The 19,228-nt window shown below is 37.4% G+C and overlaps 1 protein-coding gene across 3 annotated transcripts; it reads left to right on the forward strand.

The window, feature by feature from the left end:
* The first annotated feature begins 1,853 nt into the window (after positions 1-1,853).
* tsku (tsukushi small leucine rich proteoglycan homolog (Xenopus laevis)) lies at positions 1,854-10,712 on the forward strand. Of its 3 annotated transcripts, XM_030152314.1 has the most exons (5): positions 1,854-2,116; positions 3,770-3,826; positions 5,246-7,177; positions 7,742-8,053; positions 8,791-10,712. In XM_030152314.1, exons 4-5 carry the CDS (start codon positions 7,748-7,750, stop codon positions 9,529-9,531), a joined length of 1,047 nt encoding a protein of 348 aa, XP_030008174.1. In that variant the 5' UTR covers positions 1,854-2,116; positions 3,770-3,826; positions 5,246-7,177; positions 7,742-7,747; the 3' UTR covers positions 9,532-10,712. The 3 variants fall into 3 exon arrangements, with proteins under 3 accessions (XP_030008174.1, XP_030008175.1, XP_030008173.1); XM_030152315.1 differs by lacking the exon at positions 5,246-7,177; XM_030152313.1 differs by lacking the exons at positions 3,770-3,826; positions 5,246-7,177.
* The last annotated feature ends 8,516 nt before the right edge of the window (positions 10,713-19,228 follow it).

Consider the following 19,228-nt stretch of genomic DNA (forward strand, 5'->3'; position numbering starts at 1 on the left):
CATAAATTAATAGGAAATAATTATCAACAAAGCAACTGTGAGTCAGTTGCAGAATGGCTGTATATCTGAGTTTGTCCTGGTGGATCTGGACTTCATTCTCATGCCTGGTCCTAGAATGCCTCAGCATTGAGGAGGTGCTTTTGTTTAAATAGGAAAGTTCTGTCCAAAAAATGCCACATTTAACCTGCAGAAAATAATATGAATAGTAAACTAAGAGTCACTTTGAAATGAATTTGAATTCAGATAGATCAAGTGGAAACTCTGAGAGGAACAGGATGAAACAACAAGGAAATTAAAACAAATACCTTATTTTCTGATATGAGATCAACATGATCACACATTTTGGAAACCTTTCTTTTGGCTTGAGGCTACTCCATAATTCTTGATGAATTTGATGATGAACCGCAAAAGATCAGAGATTCTTTTGGCAGATGCATCCCGTTGACAGATGCACTTCCTTATAAACGCAGTTTGGCGCCTCAGTGTCAGCTCCAAAACAAGTCCTGTATCAATCACGTGACTTTCTTGAAGCGATACGCGCACCGACACAGGGTTTTGCTCTATGAGCTCGACACATGCGCCGACGCATCGGTGTTGCTGGACCCATCACTAGTAGCTGGGGGTAAAATGGCTAAAACTCAGCAAATTTTGTGAAAAGTGCTATGGGAAAGGTCACGTGAGTAAGCTAGCGAGCATAGCAAAAAATCAAACAAGCTAAGGTTGAAAACACGTAAAATAAAAAATGAAATATATGTACAATAGACTAGTCAAATACATGTTGAGACTAGGGGTGAGGAAAATATCGGTTCTGCAATATATCGTGATATTTCATTTAACAATATTGTATCGCTATTTAGAAAGTACTGTATTGATATTTTTAGGTATTTATTTAAATGCAGACATTGTGGTGGTTCATTTTTGTTCTTCTTTTTTTGTTTGTATGTTATTTATTATTATTTAACACTGTCATTAAATAATGTTAGTTCCTTTGTTGGGATTGCACAAATATAAAGTTCTGATGTTAGTTCTGAACTAATAGAATATGAACATTTTAACAGGATCTTATGAAAGCAGAATCGATAAGCAGAATCGTTAAGCAGGCAGGCAAACGATTCCAAGGAATCAAGCTACTGGGAACTGGTTCATTTATTCATTCATTCATTTTCTGAACCCGCTTTATCCTCACTAGGGTCACAGGGGTCGCTTGGAGCCTATCCCAGCTACATAGAGGCGAAGGCGGGGTACACCCTGGACATTTCACCAGTTCATCACAGAGCTGACATATAGAGACAAACAATCACTCTCACATTCACACCCACGGGCAATTTAGATTAACCAATTAACCTATCAGTGCATGTCTTTGGATGGTGGGAGGAAGCCAGAGTACCCGGAGAGAACCCACGCAGACACAGGGAGAACATGCAAACTCTACACAGAAAGGTCCCACCCCCTGTCAACTGGTGTTGGAATCGAACCCAGGACCTTCTTGCTGTGAGGCACGAGTGCTATCCACTGCACCACTGTGTTGGGAACCGGCTCTCGATTCCCATCCTTAAGTTTGATATCCTAACTTGAACTTTGCAAATTCATTCCGCGGGCCGGATTGGAAGCTTTGGTGGGCCGGTTTTGGCCCCCGGGCTGCATGTTTGACATCTGTGCTGTAAAACACAGAAAAAAGTTTGTAGTTGACATTATTTATATATTATTCTGTCATTATTTCACTGTCCACTTCAGATTACATTTAGCTGAATGTGGCCTCTGAAAGAAAATGAGTTTGACACCCCTGCTGTACAGGTTCAAGCTGATAGTAAGGGCTTTATTTTGTAAAGTATCAAACCGGAAGTGCTTTGGTATTGCGCATTAACCGCCTTGACTGTAGTAAAACGAGCTGAAGCTAGACAGGACTTTATGGGATGGGAACAGACGAGGGTGTCTCAGTCTTTCCAGCTCCTGACAGTTTATTGCCGTGGATCAGACACTCAGAGGGCTCTGGAGCTCATGTGGACCCGCAGACACCCTGACACACCGGGACACGGGAGCGCTACAGGCTCTGGAAAATGGGAGCGGTGAAGTGAAAACAGCAGAAGTGTGGACTGTTGGGATGAAAGGCACCAAAGTAAGTTCACACACACTGGGATGAGTGGAACAAGCCGAGCATGAGCATGGTGGGGTTTGGGGATTTTAGTACTTTTTCTGCAGTGCACGAACTTCGAACTCTTTGGCATTGTAGTTTGGGACAGACCTCTGTGGTCAGATCAGATTTCACATTTGCCTCTGTGTTTAAGAAACCGCCCCTGGTGTCCCGACTGAACTGACCAGCCTCTAGTGCAGGGCTGTCAAACATGCGGCCCGGGGCCCAAATGCGGCCCCCCAAAGGGTCCAGTTCGGCCCCTGGGATGTTTTTGCCAAGTGCAAAAATTCCACAGTCTTGAATTGAATTAGGCAAAAAATAAATAAATAAATAAATAAGCTTGACTTAAGCCAGAAAAAAAAAAAAAATCTTCAATTAAGCAAAAAAAACAAAAAAAAACCAAAAAAAACAAAACAAAAAAAACCTTCAATTAAGTTTAAAAAAAATATATAAAATCTTCAATTAAGTAAAAAAAAAAAAAAAAAAAATCTTCAATTAAGCAAAAAAAAAAGCAAACAATTCTCAAATTTAGCAAAAAATTTTCAAGTAAGCCCAAAAAAATCTTCAGTTAAGTAAAAAATAAATAAATAAATAAATCTTCAATTAAGCAAAAAAAAAACAAAAAAACCTTCAATTAAGTTAAAAAAAAAATCTTCAATTAAGTAAAAAAATCTTCAATTAAGTAAAAAAAAAAAAAAAAAAATCTTCAGTTAAGTAAAAAAACAACCTTGAATTAAGCCAAAAAAATTAAAATAAAATAAAATCTTCAATTAAGTTTAAAAAAAATCTTCAATTAAGCCAAAAAAAATATTAAATTAAGTTAAAAAAAAAAAAATCCTTGAATTAAGTAAAAAAAAAAATCTTCAATTAGGTTAAAAAAAATCTTGAATTAATCCAAAAAATATCTTCAATTTAGTAAAACAAATCTTCAATTAAGCCAAAAAAAATCTAGAATTAACAACTTTTTTCCCCTTTATTTTAGTGTAAAAAAATGCATTACATTATGAAAATATTTACATTTACAAACTATCCTGTAACAATAAAATGTGGATAACCTGAACAAATGTGAACAACCTGAAATGTCTAAAGAAAATTCAGCCCAATTTGAACTCTTTTCTGCCTGTTCCTCAGTGTTTAGTGTCTTTGTAGATCTGATCCATAATGCACATGGACAAATGATAAGTTGAGGAATAATATTGTTAAAAGTGCACTAAAATTTCTTATGTTTTTAATTTAAATTTCAGTTTTTTCAGTTTTTTTTTTTTTTTCAGATAGTTTATCAAAGTAAGTATTTTCATAATTGAATAGTTTTTTTTTGTTTTTTTTTTTACATTAAAACAAAGACAAAAATTTGGAGCTGTCATTATTTATAGGTTATTCTGTTATTATTTTACTGGTTCGGCCCACTTCAGATCAAATTTAGCTGAATATGGCCCCTGAACTAAAATGTCTCTAGTGTGTCTTCACCACAAATTATTAGGGGGAAGAGGAAAAAAACATTACTGAGAGTGTGAGATGTGCTCAGAGGTGGCATGTGGAGTTGTGATTGACAGCTGAAAGGGGCGGGGTTGACGGTGAAAGCAGTAATACTAGTACTAAGAGACCCTGTGGTGATTATTTTTGGTATTTTATCTGCAGAAGAGGGCAGAAGGTTCGTCTGCATACCGGTTTGCCACGTACATTTGATGTGCAGAGGTGAGTGCATTGTAGGCAAGTCTTCTGTTAAGTTCCCACAGCAGCAGGGTTCTTGTGGTTTGCTTTGTGGTTATGCTGAGCAAGTATTGACAAATTTCTCACAGTTGGTCATACTTGGACGATACTGATGGAGAAATATTGCAAAGCTGGCGCACAGGAAAAGTGGAAAAAATCACAGAGGAGCTCAAAGAAACTGGCTTATGGGGCACAACACAGCAGTGGTTATTTTCATGCACGCTGTCATAAAAAAAATAGTCTTCAGCATAATCTATTCCAGCCCCATTAATATAAAAAAAAATGTTAATTACAGCCCATCTTTTATCACTCTCACTGAAACGCTTTGCAGCAATATTAGTTTGATAAATGTGATTAGGCTCATTGGTTGTTAATGTATTTACTTACCATACTTAGTCCCATTGCAGCTTAATTGTTTTAAAACACTTAAGTACCATCAGTTTAATTTAAACTGCCTGCCTCTTCCATGGTGTCACACATTAATTTGGCTTAAAAGGATTAGTGTGGCATCCATCTTCTTATTACACACTTTTCAGCTTTGAACTTAAAGATTAAAATGAGAAGGAGCAGCTTCACTGACAATACATTAGTGGCTTTGAGAACAGTGAACAAACAGAGAACTAGACACCTTTTGGCGTAAATGCAACAACACAGGGTAAAAAGCAGAGTTAATTAGACATTGTGTTAGGTACTCTCGCGGTTTTCTGCATTAAATGGGCATGATCATTCTTTCTTTCACACAACTGGATCAAAGGCTTTAAATAATGCTTTATTTGTTTGTAGATGTGTTTATTGCTGCAAGTAATTAGACTACTACACTAGTGGAATTTGTCAAACGTCTTGCTGTGATATGACACCCTTTTATTTAGTAGAAGAGCTCTAAAATAAATTTACCACTGTAATAAATCAGTAAATTTGGAAATGAACTGTTTTTAACACCTGATGCAATGACAGAAAAGGTCATTTTTCTGCTTTCCCAGGATAAAATGGTGTGAAAAGACCTCTGAAAGTGAGAAGGAGTTGGGGCGTGATTTCACAGGCCTTTGCCAATTGTCCACTCGGGGTTTGCAGCTCTTAACTGCTGCCGCTGCTGGGTAATTGCAGTAGTTAGAATGTGTCTGATTTGAAGGCAGCGCCAGCAGCGGTTTGCTGTTAGATGAGATTTATTGGTGAGAGGCTGAGAGAAACATCTGGTGCAGAAAGTTCACGATCACCTCTGAAGCAACAGACGGAGCTAAAGATGCAGGAAGGGAAGAGGGAAAGACGAGTTAAGTGTGGCTGCAAAACCACACAGAGGTGATGAGCTGCTGAAGACCGGTGGTAGACGTGTAAAACTTATGACCACTTGGTTTTACTGGCAGTTTTCCCATGTTTAGTCTTCATATGGCTTGTGGTTTCTGACAGGGAAGACTTCCAGGAGACCTCAGATTTGTTGGAGGTTGAAGCATTCTAGGCGGCAAGAACAGGAAGAGAACCTGATTCATGTGTAAGAATTATGACAAGTAAAATGCACGTTGTCTGACATTTTTCCAAAGTATAAATGATTCATTTTTGTCAAGGTAGGACATGTTTACTGATTGCATTCCAAGATGGACTGTTTAGTTTCTAACGAGTTAAACCAGAAATCATAGTCCTGTTAGGTTTTGTTCATTTAATAGAAGATTTGTGTACTTAGCTTAGTCTGACAGGATGAAACACATCCATTCCTGTTTGGTCAAAACCTGTAGTTGAGAACAACACACTCAGATGTGTTGAGGGACCTTGGATGCAAACTAATCTTTCTAAACTGGTCTTTTCAGAGGTCCATTTGGTGTTGTCATTACTGAAGTCTTAAAGAATTTGTTACAAACTGCATTTTTTATGTGTAAAAAATCAGGCATTAACTACCACTTCACTTTTTTTGGCCATTTTCCCTCTATCAAGGAGGTTATGATATTGCTTACATCTGTCAGATTACATATAAACTACTTCACTGGTTTCTATCAAACTAAGTGGACCAGTGGGATATGGGCCAATAAGGAGCCAATTAAGTTCTGGAACAGATTCAGAAAAAGCGTATGATCCCGTAATGAAAAACATGGTGAGACTGGGCCTAGGTAGAAGTATGCACCTACAGAATGTCCTGTTTGTTTTTAATTGCTTCATCTATAAAATATGACAAAATTATTAAAGCTGGAAAAACAGAGTATCCATAATTTAAAAGTGGAGTCTCTCTGATTCATTGTCACAAATGACTAAGAAGCAACTCCTTCAACAGGAGAAAGTTTGCCCTTTTTGCTGAAATATAAAAATGTGTTAACCATAAAAATAAATTACATTACATACATTGTCTGTTTTTTTTAGCTATTCAAGGGACAAACTGGTGTAAAAGCACTCAACTAACTACAGGAGTAAATGTACCTACTTTCTACCACTGGCATTGACATTTTTATTGCAATGGCATTTTTATTGAAAGAAAATACATCAGTACTACGCATTACATCCATCAATAAAATCATTCATGAACTCTCAGCAGGTTGTAAAAGTTCAGGGTTTGCAACAAATGAAACACTGCTTAAAGGTGATCAACTTTGTCTGAGTAGACTTTAAGCCATCGTAACCGGCCCACATTGACCCACTAGTAGAATGCAGCTATGTAACCTCATCCTCTTACGTAACTCTTAAACCTTAACCCGTATAACACCTGATAACACAAGCCAGAGTCGCTGAGTGCATCTCTACTGTAATGAGACTGTCAGAGTAAATTATTTGCTTTTTTTTTGCAAGAACATACTGACATAGATTTCTTAGAAAGTGTAAATGTACTTATTAAAGTACTTTGTCACGTACTTTTACACAACCATACTCATTCGTTTTGTTTTGTTGGGTACATCATGTGAATTACAGCCTCAGTAATCCTCTCCTAATTAGTTTGTGGGCTAGGAATAATGGCATTTGAAAAAAAAAAAACAAAAACAAAAAAAACAACACAGAAATGCAATCCATGTAGTTTTGTTGCTGCTAAACCCACGTCATGTTTTGACAAATTAACCAAAACTCTAACTGCATCACTTGTAAGTTTACTTCTGCTTAATGCATAACAACTTGACCGCCCTTTGACATGTTTTCTGCTGTGTCATTTCTGAGTGACTTGACATAACTGTTCACTTCAGCTCTTACACAACAGTTAACCTCTGGCCAAATTTAATACTACTTTAAGTGTTTGTCTATGTTTAAGTACACATTGGCTATTTGAACATTGTGAAGTGTGCACAGTTTTCACTTGCTCGATACAGACACACAATAGAGGGACGTAGCAATATTTGGAAACAACAAGGAATAACGGGCATTTCTTCTGTAAGTACATGTCTTCTTGAGTTTATTTATTCAGTTTCAATAGTACACTTTTGTAATTCTTGGTCATTGCGTGGACATTGGTTGTTTATTCAGTTATTTGTTTTCAATCCACTAGTGATCACAAACTGGGAAAAAGTAATATTTAAGTCCTTGGCATACAACATATTGAAATTAAAATTTTTCTTTTAACTACCCTCATTGTAGTGACTAAACTAAGAAAGTGCAAATGAACTCTTTGATTGAAGAAGAAATTGGGTTACACCCGCTGGGAAACTAAGGAGGAGAGAAAGTGAAGCTGCTCAAGTTGCACAAAAAACTTTAAAGTCTTGCCACAAAGTTTTACAAAGCAGATGGCATTGGATCAGAGAGGCTGTTTCTCTAAAGTCACATTTTTTTCTGAGGGAGTTTGGATGCTGTAAGGTGACTGACTCTGCAATACGAATAATAATAGAATCGACACTTAACACAATAAACCACGGTTTTCTTTAGAAATCGTTCATCCTGACCTGAAATATTTTTTGTAATCAAATGTACGTTTGATTTTTTTTTTTTTTGTGTGTGCAGGACATAATGGCACTCCTGTTATGGCTTGGCCTGTCACTGCTGGTCTCAGTCCAGTCCAGCGCCGTCAACAACTGCCACCCCGGTTGCCGCTGTGAGGTGGAAAGCTTCGGCCTGTTTGACAGCTTCAGCCTGACCAGAGTGGACTGCCGAGGGCTGGGTCCCGGTTCCACCATGCCTATCCCAATCCCACTGGACACCACCCATCTGGACCTGTCCTCCAACACCCTGGGTCCACTTAGTGACACCATGTTAGCTGGTCCAGGATACACCACTCTCGTCAGCTTGGACCTCAGCAGCAACCACATCACAAAGGTCAGTGCTGGGAGTCTTTCGTATTGACTTTTTGTTTGATCATTAATGCATTTTTCATCACCTCTTTATCAGCTTTGCTCATGCACCTGCAGACAGAGTACTGACTGCAACTATTGAAAAAACAAAGGACAACAATAACACCTTAAAAGTGAAGCCAAGGTGGAAGTATTATGGAATATAGCACCACTGAGAGCTGCTACATAATGACCTCTTTCCTAGGAGTTATTCTGGCTTTATTAGTTTAATTTGGAAGTATTCTGGTGATCCTCTTTCGATTTTTTTTTTTTTTTTCCCCTCCATCATTAATAAGATTTGTGAGTGTGATTATTTAGCTTGGTCATTTGCTAATGTGGACTCTTAGAATTTCTGCTTATTTAATAAAACACATTTTTTCATTAGACAGCTCTACTGCAGTTGTGGTTAAAGTTAAACATAATGAATGTCAAATGATTTTGTTTCTCAAACGTTTATGGAAGATTTACCTTGTCTTTAAATTCGCATTAGCATTAGCTCAACCAGCCCTCCACAAATTTCCTCAGCTCCACTACTTTGTCAAAATATGGTCCCTTGTAGATCCAAAAAGCAGAACTGTGATTCCTAAATGAATGGACTCTGTCACCATTGTCTAGTCTATGTTTAAAAAGTCGCTTTGGAAAAAAGCGTCTGCCAAATGCATAAACATAAACATAAAAAGCTTTAACCATTAATGTGTTTCCCCATTATCTCATGATTTACAGGTAAGCCCAAATGCCCTGTCCAAGCTGCGTTACCTGGAGACTCTGGATCTGAGCCACAACGACCTGGAGATCCTCTCCATAGACTGCTTCTCTGGCCTCCCTCTGGCTGAAGTTGACCTCAGCCACAACAATTTTCAGGAGTTTGACACAAATGTGTTTGCTGCCAAAGTCAATGGTGAACCAGTCAGTGTGGATCTGTCTCATAACCAGCTCACATCAGTCTTTACGACTCCACATGGAAAGGTTTTACACATTCAAAGCTTAAATCTGACAGCAAACCAGTTGTCAAGTGTGCCACGGCTGGCTGGACTTCCACTGAGGTACCTCAACCTGGATGGTAACCCCATCACCCGTATCAAGGAGGGAGCCTTTGCTCAGTTGGAAGACCTGGTCTATTTATCTATCAGTGGCCTCAAGGAGCTCCAGGAAATCGAGCCATATGCCTTCAAGGGCCTGCAGAGCCTCCAGGTTCTGGATCTTTCCAACAATCCCAAGCTGACAACGTTGAACCCTACAGTTTATAGTGGTCTGGATTCCCTGCAAGAGCTAAATTTGTCCAACTCTGGGGTGGTGTCATTGCCAAATGATATGCTGACCCACCTGCCCAGTATTAAAAGCATCACACTAGGACAGAACATCCGCTGCAGGAGGACACAGAAGCAGGGACAGTTCCACTGGCAACTGGGCCAAGTCCAACACAACGAGGAATTGAACTGTAACGCTGACGGCATTGTGTTGTGAGACTGTACACATTGGAATGGACCACTCCCTGCGATGTTGATGCCAGAGCTGTGCCTTATCTTCTTTGATATGCAAAATACCTGTTTCATGTTCTCGCTCAGTTACAACTGTTCCAGTGTCTCATAGGTTTAAATCCACCGTCATGAAATCTTTATGCAAATACCATAAATGCTGTATCATTATCTTCCTTTCCTTTGATTTTCTTTCATTTCATTTACAGTACATCTTAACCCATTATTTAACTGGGTAAGAAATAAATCTTTCATAAAGACAAGACATTAACTAACTATATTACATATTTAATGTACAGTGGGACCATATTAAGTGTTATTTGCACTTATTCTCTCAGTCACATAAATGTTTTTGGGTTTTTTTTACAATGCACTTACACCATGCCAAACTGTTATTCAGTGTAATATCAAATGCTATGCATTACTTATATCTACTGAAGAACATCTTAACACTTGTGACCACTAAGGCGCTCCTGTTTTAACTTTGAATGTGATGTTCATTGATTATGACTGATATAAATAATCAGCTTTGTCAGTCAAAGGTCATATTTCAATTTCACACATTGTTTGCAGGAGACTGAAGGCACTCAATAAACAAAACTGAGGGTAAACATGTTAGTTGTCGTTAATCCTTCATAATGACTTCATTAGTTGAATTTGATTCTGTTTATACATGCTCTCTATTTTTAGGCAATTGTTTTGTTTTAATCATACTAAGTTTACTGTACAACCCTTATATAGGTTGACATGGTGCTCGGTCATCGGTTCTCTTTGACCTGCTGTCAGGTCCGTGTCCAGTTGAATTAAACTGCTGTTGAAAATGTGTTTGACCAGTGAAGTCTAACAGTTTCCACATATTTTGTTATGGAGTTATACGATCCGCTATTGATGTTCAAACACCCTCGTGCTCAGTGCTGTATAATGTGTAACCTTACCTTGGCATTCCTGTGGTATTTCTGTGATGCTTAGACGATGACCAGCCTCAAGACTGCATGTTATGGATTCGGAATGTCAGAAATCTGTAAAGGCCTGGAAACACATTGTTTTCAGTTGGTTTATTGAAAGTCAAACGGTTACAGTTGAAGTGTAAAGGTTTATATTTGTATGTATGTATATTGTATATAATAATTATATGTGAGTTGTATGTATAATAAATTCTGTATTCTCTCATTTGCTGCTTCTCTTACTCATGTTCTGTTTGATTTTTTTAAACGGCAACAATTGTTAGGTGTGTCAGCGAAGGGGAGTAAACAACCACTGGCAATGAAACCACATAAGGAAAGACTTTGTCAGCGTCTACGCTGTAACATCTTGCGAGAAATCCTGTTTTTAGGGCCTTGTGTGATTTGTTTCTCCGCACAAAAGTGACTCAAAACAGGGTGTGTCTCCCCACAGGATAACACATTTTCTTTACTTGTACAACTCAGGAACATGTGTATATGCTATTTTTTTTCTAGATTTGGCTGAAAGTGTCAGCACACAACACAAACAGACACATATATACACTTGTGGCTTTGGAGCAGTTTGTAAAAAGACTAAAGTGGGCAGACATGTCAGGGTTTGGCAGGTTACTATGCTACACTGGGCTGGTATCCTGCCAAGAAGGAGACAACTAGAAAACGAAGGAAGAGAGGGGGAGTGCTGGGTCATAGTCGCGGCAGCTCACAGATCTCCTGTGTGAGTGTTTGGCATTGAGTGTTTCTCCTGTGAGACACTGAAAACATTCACATCATGCCCTTCTTTCTGTAACATATCTTCTCTTAGACTCAAAGACCCCCAGAATGAGCCAAAAAGGGCTCTAAATAAACCAAAGGGGTTTCAGAGATGTTGTCAGGGTGGTTGGTTGAATCCTTACGACTGTGCCTGAGAAAACAGGATCAGCTGCTCCTCAGATTTTATTAGAAACCACATTTATATTAACATTTCAGGAGGCCTTTAAAAAATCTGCAGTTGTTTGAAGTCAAAGTCTATTTATGCCTGTGTGCGCATCTATTCTCTTCTACTTTGTGGGAGGCAGTCTCAGTGGATGACCCTGTTGCAGAAAACACTTCCAGATGTGTGTGTGTGTGTGTGTGTTTTGTCCATCTCCTGAAGTCTTGGCGTGTTAAGACCTAAGGAACTATCCATTCATCAGAAACTGTCCGGCACAAACGCTCACTTCAACACTGTGAAATCGCAAAGTAATGCAAGGAATGCAACAGCTAAACAAATCAGGTTACAAAGTAAAAGCAGGGGATTTTTCCTCTGGGATACTATTATTGTAGCTTTTAAAGTCACAGATGACGACGTCTGCTTTTTGAGATACAGTTGTGCTTTTGCTTGTGAGCTACGTTTCAGCAAGAACTTAATCTGAAAGCTACACTAAAATAACATCAGGTCACATATCTGTGTACTCATCAGTCACTGCTTTTCTATAACATTCAATCTGCACAGTACATCGTAGACCAGATTAGCTACCTGATAAAAAACAAGAATGTCCTGTACACACTGTATGGTCTCTGTGGAAATTTGCACAATAGGCTATGCACGGACACAATGTCCAATGTGTTGAAGAAAATCTGGAACAGTTTCTCCATGAAAGCAAGAAACATCTGACAGACTTCTGAATCTACAGTGATAATCTCTGGTAAAGTGGGGGAGTAACTAGACCTCAGACCCTGGTGTTGTTTCTTCTGGTGTGAAGAGATGTCAGATAAACAATCCCTGGTGGACGACACAGGGACAATAATCAGTACAGCAATGCCACAAGAGTCCTTTTTCAGATTTGTCTCTGCAGATGGAGCTGAAACTGGGTCAGTCACGTTTGAGGCGAAGAGATGTGTTTTCACTCGTGCTGAAATAGGGAAGCATAACGAGAATAACTTAATTTTATAGCAAGATAAATTTTTCTCCCTTTTTTTATTGAATAAGAAGTGCGGGGAGGGAAAAAAAATCCAATGAATATCAAAGTATCTGCTCTTATTTACTTATTATTCTTTAGTTTTGGGAGCGGCATCATTTAGACTTGTTTTTAACGGTGGAACAGGGCGTGAATGAAGAAATCAAAAGGTAATCACTTGGTTCTCTGCAGTGGTCTGGCTCTGAGATGTAATTACTTCAAAACAGAGGGGGGCTTTGAACTGTGTATAATTAATTCAGGCAAGTAGAACCGGGGTGTCTTTATTAAGCGCTCTGTTCTTGCTTGAACAACTATCAAACAAATGTAATTTGACCTTCCCTGATAGATCCTTTGGAGGATTAAGCCATCCATGCAACTAATTCACTTTGCTCCAACAATAAGCTCACACCGCTCCGAACCCTGCAAGGTTTTACTTTTCATTCCCAGAGGAAGAAACGAAACCAAAGATTGTTTGTTAAGAGGCAGGTTTCGGCTTAATATTAGTGTGTCAGCTTGCAAATAAGCTCTTTTATATTTCTTGTGAAGCATTCTGAGGACAATAGTGATATTGACATATTGACGGGTGCTCTGAATGCCCTTTGGCTTGTTGTGCTGCTGTGACAATAGACACCAAGACACAGTGTCAGCGTAAATGCAGCCCAGCACAGAGGTTTTGTTTTTCAGACAAACAAAAGATCACACTGGCTCGTCAAAGGTCACAAAGACTCATTTGTACCATTGTATGAAACCACTGTACCATCTTTCAGTATCCACTAAATGGAGACAAGGTTTCTATGAAGACAATCAAGTGTAATTTGATGAAGATTTTGTAACAATAAATGACTGATTGGAGTTCATTTATGGTCAGTTTATTGCAGACTCTGCACCCCTGCATAATAATGTTTGACCTTGTCTCAGCTTACTTATGTATTAAATGATTTCAGGTTGTCTTTTACTACATCTGCAGCATGTGACGTCAGGTACATGACTGAAAAACATGGCTTTTCATGCCAAGCAATGTATTTTGGATCATGTTTCTCAAGTGATAGCATTTCCATTTTGGCTTGCATGGTGTTTTCTTATGCAGAGAATAGTTTCTCAATAGGAGGTGTGTGCATGCAGAATAACAATAATAAAACACTATAAATTTCCCGCAGAGGAGGTAGTTGTTGGTTGCAATTGCAGTCAGGCTCAAACCTGTTGGATATGTAAACACCTTTAAAAGAGATGTATGCCGAGATAAGGTTAAGCCTGTTTGCTAAGATTGAAATCTGTGTAATGAACACATAACATTTATTACATTACAGAAACACAGGAATACATGCAACAAATGTCAACCAGAGTTGAAGGTGCGACCCACAGTAACGACCCTCAACCACTCAGCTCAAAGATAAGAACTTTTACTAATGTCATTGGTCACTTTGTTGACACAGCTGTAAATACCCGTGGGTGATATCTGGTGTTCAACTACCCATTAAAGGGTCAACGCAGAGCAGAGGTTACGTTTCTGCACATTCCAGCACCAAGTAGGTAGAAACACATTGTCTGTCTTAAGTGCAGTACACTGTAAGACCGGATAAGTTGAGTTTAGTTAAAAAAAAAATGAGTAAACCGGTTGCCTTAAAAAATTTAAGTAATGAGTAATGAAAACTTGAGTGTATTAAACTTAAATGCTTGATTTGAATGGAATTGCTATTTTAAGTACAACATACTAAATGCCAAGTTAATTTAACTTAAAATTTGTTGCAATGCCAATTGCTTTGTATAATCATTAGACTGAATATCATCAGTTCATTGGACTCAATTCCAGGTTGATTGAAATTAAAATCTTTTGCAATGTAAATTGCTTTAAGAAATTATTCAACTTAATATATTGTTACGTGGATGGGAATTAGGCAGGAAGATAACTCAGTGTATTTTGCCAGTGCCAGAAATGCTTATAATTTGACAAGGTAAGAGGGCTGTTCAATAAGTTCATGGCCTCACCCAGAAATACTGGTTGTTATAATACAGGATGTTACATTCTTTTGTGATGGGATAGTGATGCTTGAACATCGATGGACCAAGTGCATTGCTGTAAATGGAGATTATGTTGAAAAATAAAATATAAATTATCAGTCTGTGTTGTTCTGTTCTAGGTGAGGCCATGAACTCATTGAACAGCCCTCGAATAAAGATTTACTTGGAACAAGAACAAGAATCGATAAACAGGAAACTGATTGTTCTGCCTATGGCTCTGAATCATGGTGCAGCTCTACAAAAATACAAAAACAAACACAAAAAGGCCAATAAACATTGCCATACATACATTAAGTCCAAATTAACACTAACACCACAACCCCGCTGAACCCCTGCACAGAAAAAGAACACATTTTCAACAACATGCCCAATACCCACAATGCAATGCAGAGATAAAAAGGTGTGGTTATAACTAAAACTTAGTGATTTAAATCCATTCAGCTTAAACTTTTCCATACTTTCGACTATGTCTACAAATTAGTAGAATATACTTAACATTTTATAGTAATGTAATGAAACTTAAATCATTTAAGTACATTGTAATTAAAGCATTTTAGTAAATACAAAGCCCAGGCTTACAGTGTATAAACACCATGACTTCAAACTGTTTTTATTCTTTACGTGGAAAAAGAAGAACAGCAGTGGGTAAACAAGACAAGAAGGCCAGCGGTGCACAAAATGTACCAGAAAGTAAACATCAGCAAGCGTAACGCAACATAAGCTGGTCAAAATCACACAGGGACGCAGCAAACACTGCCTGAAGCTGCAGCTACAAACACAGTCATAAAAATTACATCCTTTGCAGTGTGGACTTGAATAAATGTTACTGATGTGCACTTTTATATGCATGACGCAGGTATTAGCAACAAATAGTCCCTTAGATTTCATAATTTCAAGAGCTACGACAGGAAATTAAAACCAGTCTTTGTTGTTATTTCAATGAATCAGTGTTGCTCACTTATAAAGCGTATGAACAGCTCAGTATTGCATCACTCCTCTCATACCGGTGGTCTGAGGAGGGAGTTTCCCAGAGGAGCAGGGATATATCCTGAGCCCGCTGCCCTCTCGTCATTCTCCTCCATCTGGTTTCAATCAGGGCCTGCACTCTGTATAGGTTTTCACCAAAGATACCACCTTTATTTTTTTTTTTTCCTCCCTATTTTTTTTTTTTTTTTTTTTTTTCCCTTGACCTCCTTTGGCTCTCTGTATCCATGCTCTACATTTTTAATAACTGAAGCAGGTTTGACAAAATGCTCCATAGCAGAGGCATCAAAACAAAGTCAGGGTGAAAATAAAAATAAAGCAAAGTGCCAGACAGTCAGAAGGACCAAAAGGGTTCCCATTTCTGATTCTCGTCGTGCTAAAGCTCAGCGGCCAAACATTGATCTGTTCCTGCATAAACACACCATGACTCCATGACCTGAACTCGCAGGCAGAGGAGATGATTAAAGTAAAAATTTGTGATCTTTCCATTTTTGGTCCAAATTCACTGCTGCATTTTAAAATGAGATGAAATGGTCAGATATGGTACTGACTTTTGACTGGGGCAGCAACAAGGAGAGCTGATTGGGACTTGAATGAGATTAGAAATGACACTTACATGACCTCCAAATCCACACAGGCTAAAACGGAATTAATATGTTATGTTTCTGAGCTTTAGTGCGCTGCAAAAGTAAGAGGTCAAAAGAATACAGACATGAGAGTCTTTTCCTCTTTTGTATAAAAAGAAGAAAGAATAGATGATCATAAAAATAAATAAATACGTAAACTGCTTTTTAACGGCTTCTTTTTTCATCTTTCATCTTTCTTCTTTTACCATTACAGGTAAAGTCGCAGGAAAAAGTGTAGATTTTAGACCATTTTCAACAGAGTCAGTCTGGAGTCAGCTCAACAGTATCAGCCTCATGGACAACAATGGTCCCTCTTGTTTTCTTCTAATGTCTGTCTTTCATCTTTTTTTTCCCTCTCTACATGCAACATTACAATTCAAACTCAGATGATGAAAAGAAACAACAACATCACCAAAAGGTACAGTATAATTTCTGACATGCAAATATTTGGGGGTAATGTCAGTTTAATGAATAATGTTAATGCAAAAAAAAAGCAGCTTAGTTTGAGATAGACTGTAAATGTGGATGGAAGCTGTAGCTTAGACTCACAAGACCCAAAAATCAGTGATGACGAGGTTAGTAAGAAGGTTTGTACCTCAGACATGAGCAAATGAGGTGACTGCTTCACTGCACTGTAATTATATCCACATGATTGGGCCTGTGGATTATGCTGCTTGGCTCAAGCTACACTCTTTCCAAAACTTAAGTGAGAGATACTCCTATGACCTTTTAAAGCCGACCTTCTCACAGTAAACAAATTCTTAAATATTATAAAACATCCCACGTATTCTTATACTTTCCTTAGAATAGTAGACTCACTAGGTTGGTTGGAGGATGAGGATGTGTGTAATGGGTGTTATTGATATTACTGTTAGTGTTTAGTCTCTGTGATTCCTTTTTTGTTCACTTTCACCCCAAAAAACACTGAAATGTTAACAGTAATGAAGTCATGTCAGTATCAGTTATCCTGGTTAAGTCACGTGCTTATTTTGTTGGTAAGACTGCTCTCTAGTGGAAAGAATAGGTAACTACAAGACAGTCTGCAGCAATAAAACTGGAAGACACACTGGTCTACAAGGAAAATGCTTCCAGAATAAAAGTAATGAAATTTTACCACATGAGAATCACTGATAAAGAAAAATTGGTAACGCTTTACTTGAAGGTCTAGTTTATAATGCATTAAGTGCACATTCATTGGACATTATAATGCATTTATAAAGCATTATGAAAGTCATCACAACAGTTTATGATCATGTACAACAACTTATACCAAGGTTAAAAAAGTATTATAAGTGTAGGCATATGTATTATAAATTCAGCTTTTATAATGTTTTATACATCCATACCAAAGCAGTGAGAAGGAATTTATTTTTTTTAATGTGGGGAACTTTTGTTAGCTTTTGTCACTGGTCCCTATATCCATCTATTTTAGGGATTTCATATTTATTTAAAAAAAAAAAAAGTATGTGTTTGAATTAACAAAAATTTAGAGCTGCCACATTATTTTTCATTTATGTACAAAGCAACATGTAACACTTTTATTTACTGTCTCTGTTCTTTCAATGTTTTGTTTTTGCAAAATAAAGCATTATTCAGAACACTTTGATATATAATTTTTGACTTACACTTTACTTAGAGCCAGCAGATACTGCTCATACGTCATCATACTTGTGTTATAATATCATCAGTCATACTGTAACTCATTATTGATGTTTATAAGGCATTATTCAGTTTCAGAAACTACATGTCACAGCAGTTGTCTGTGTCTTTATAACTGGCCAGAGTTATGATGGTTAGAATGTGTTATGTAACCCAGGACTGGAGATTCTTCCTACAAACACTGTTGTCACTTTGGTATGGAGGTATAAAACATTATGAAAGCTGAATTGATAATATATTATGCCTACACTTCTAATACTTTATTAACCGTGGTATAAGTTGTTGTACATGATCATAAACTGTTGTAATGACTTCTATAATGTATCATAAATGCATTATAATGTCTTATGAATGTGCGCTTAATGCATTATAAACTAGACCTTCAAGTAAAGTGTTACCAAAAAATTAAGTAAAAAAATGCTGGTTGGCTGAACTTTCCAAGATACAGCCTTGGGTCAAAATGTGAAATTCAAGAATTAACGAGAGAATGGGTTTGACTCAAAAGGAATATTTGTCTCAGAGCTACAAGATCTACTTCAAAACACTGTCTGCACATTAGAATACATTCACTTTACAGGTTCTATTTAGTGGAAGATTTATGAAACTATTATATAAATGTACATAAACCAATATATATGTGTAATAACACTTAATCATATACCTTGAAAACATCAGCAAACCGGCACTTTTGTCTTTTATTTTCCAATTAATCTTATTAAAATACGTAACATTTAGCACATTTAATCTCTGAAGCAAATCATTTCTAAAAAATTGTAGACCAGTGTAGTCTGTCTTAAATACAGCTCTGGAAAAAATGAAGAAACCACTGCAATTTCCTCTGAGATCAACATGTCTGCATGTATGACAGCCATTCCATTCCTGTGTCTGTTGAATTCTGACACAAACGCACCTTATTCTACTTAATAAACACCTGATCCATGTCTTATTTAAGAAGGAGAAGTATAAAAACCACTACTGTGGCTATTACTATCTTCTTACAATAGACAAAAACAGTGCTATTAACAAGGTTATAATGGTTTTGGATTTTTCATTATATTTAGTTTTATTTAGTTTGGACTTTTTTTTCTTTAATTCAGTTAGTTTTGATTAGTTTTTAGAGCAGATTTGCTAGTTTTTATTAGCTTTCGTTATTTTCTAAATGCTTGAGTTTTTTTTATATCTTTCATCTTCTTCGCTGTCCTATTTAAATAAATCCCGTACAGGACTCTGCTGCTTTCTCCCACCTTTAGTCTCCATGTTTCCAGGTAGAGTGGGGACCAGAAGACGACTGTAAACCACGTGACAGGCCATTAAATATCATATGGTGCCACCAGCTAAAATTGCTTGAGGGAAATAAATCGCTTTCGTATCAATCTGACATTGACAAAGACGAAAACGAAAGGAATTTTATCCATAATTTTTATACGTTTTAGTTAGTTTTGTAAGCACACAATACAGAATTCAGTTAGTTATCATTTTTTTCTTTGAATTATAGTTTTTATTTATTTCAGTTGATGAAA

The sequence above is a fragment of the Sphaeramia orbicularis genome, chromosome 13 (genome assembly GCF_902148855.1).
Source record: "Sphaeramia orbicularis chromosome 13, fSphaOr1.1, whole genome shotgun sequence".
NCBI classification, from domain to species: Eukaryota; Metazoa; Chordata; class Actinopteri; order Kurtiformes; family Apogonidae; genus Sphaeramia; species Sphaeramia orbicularis.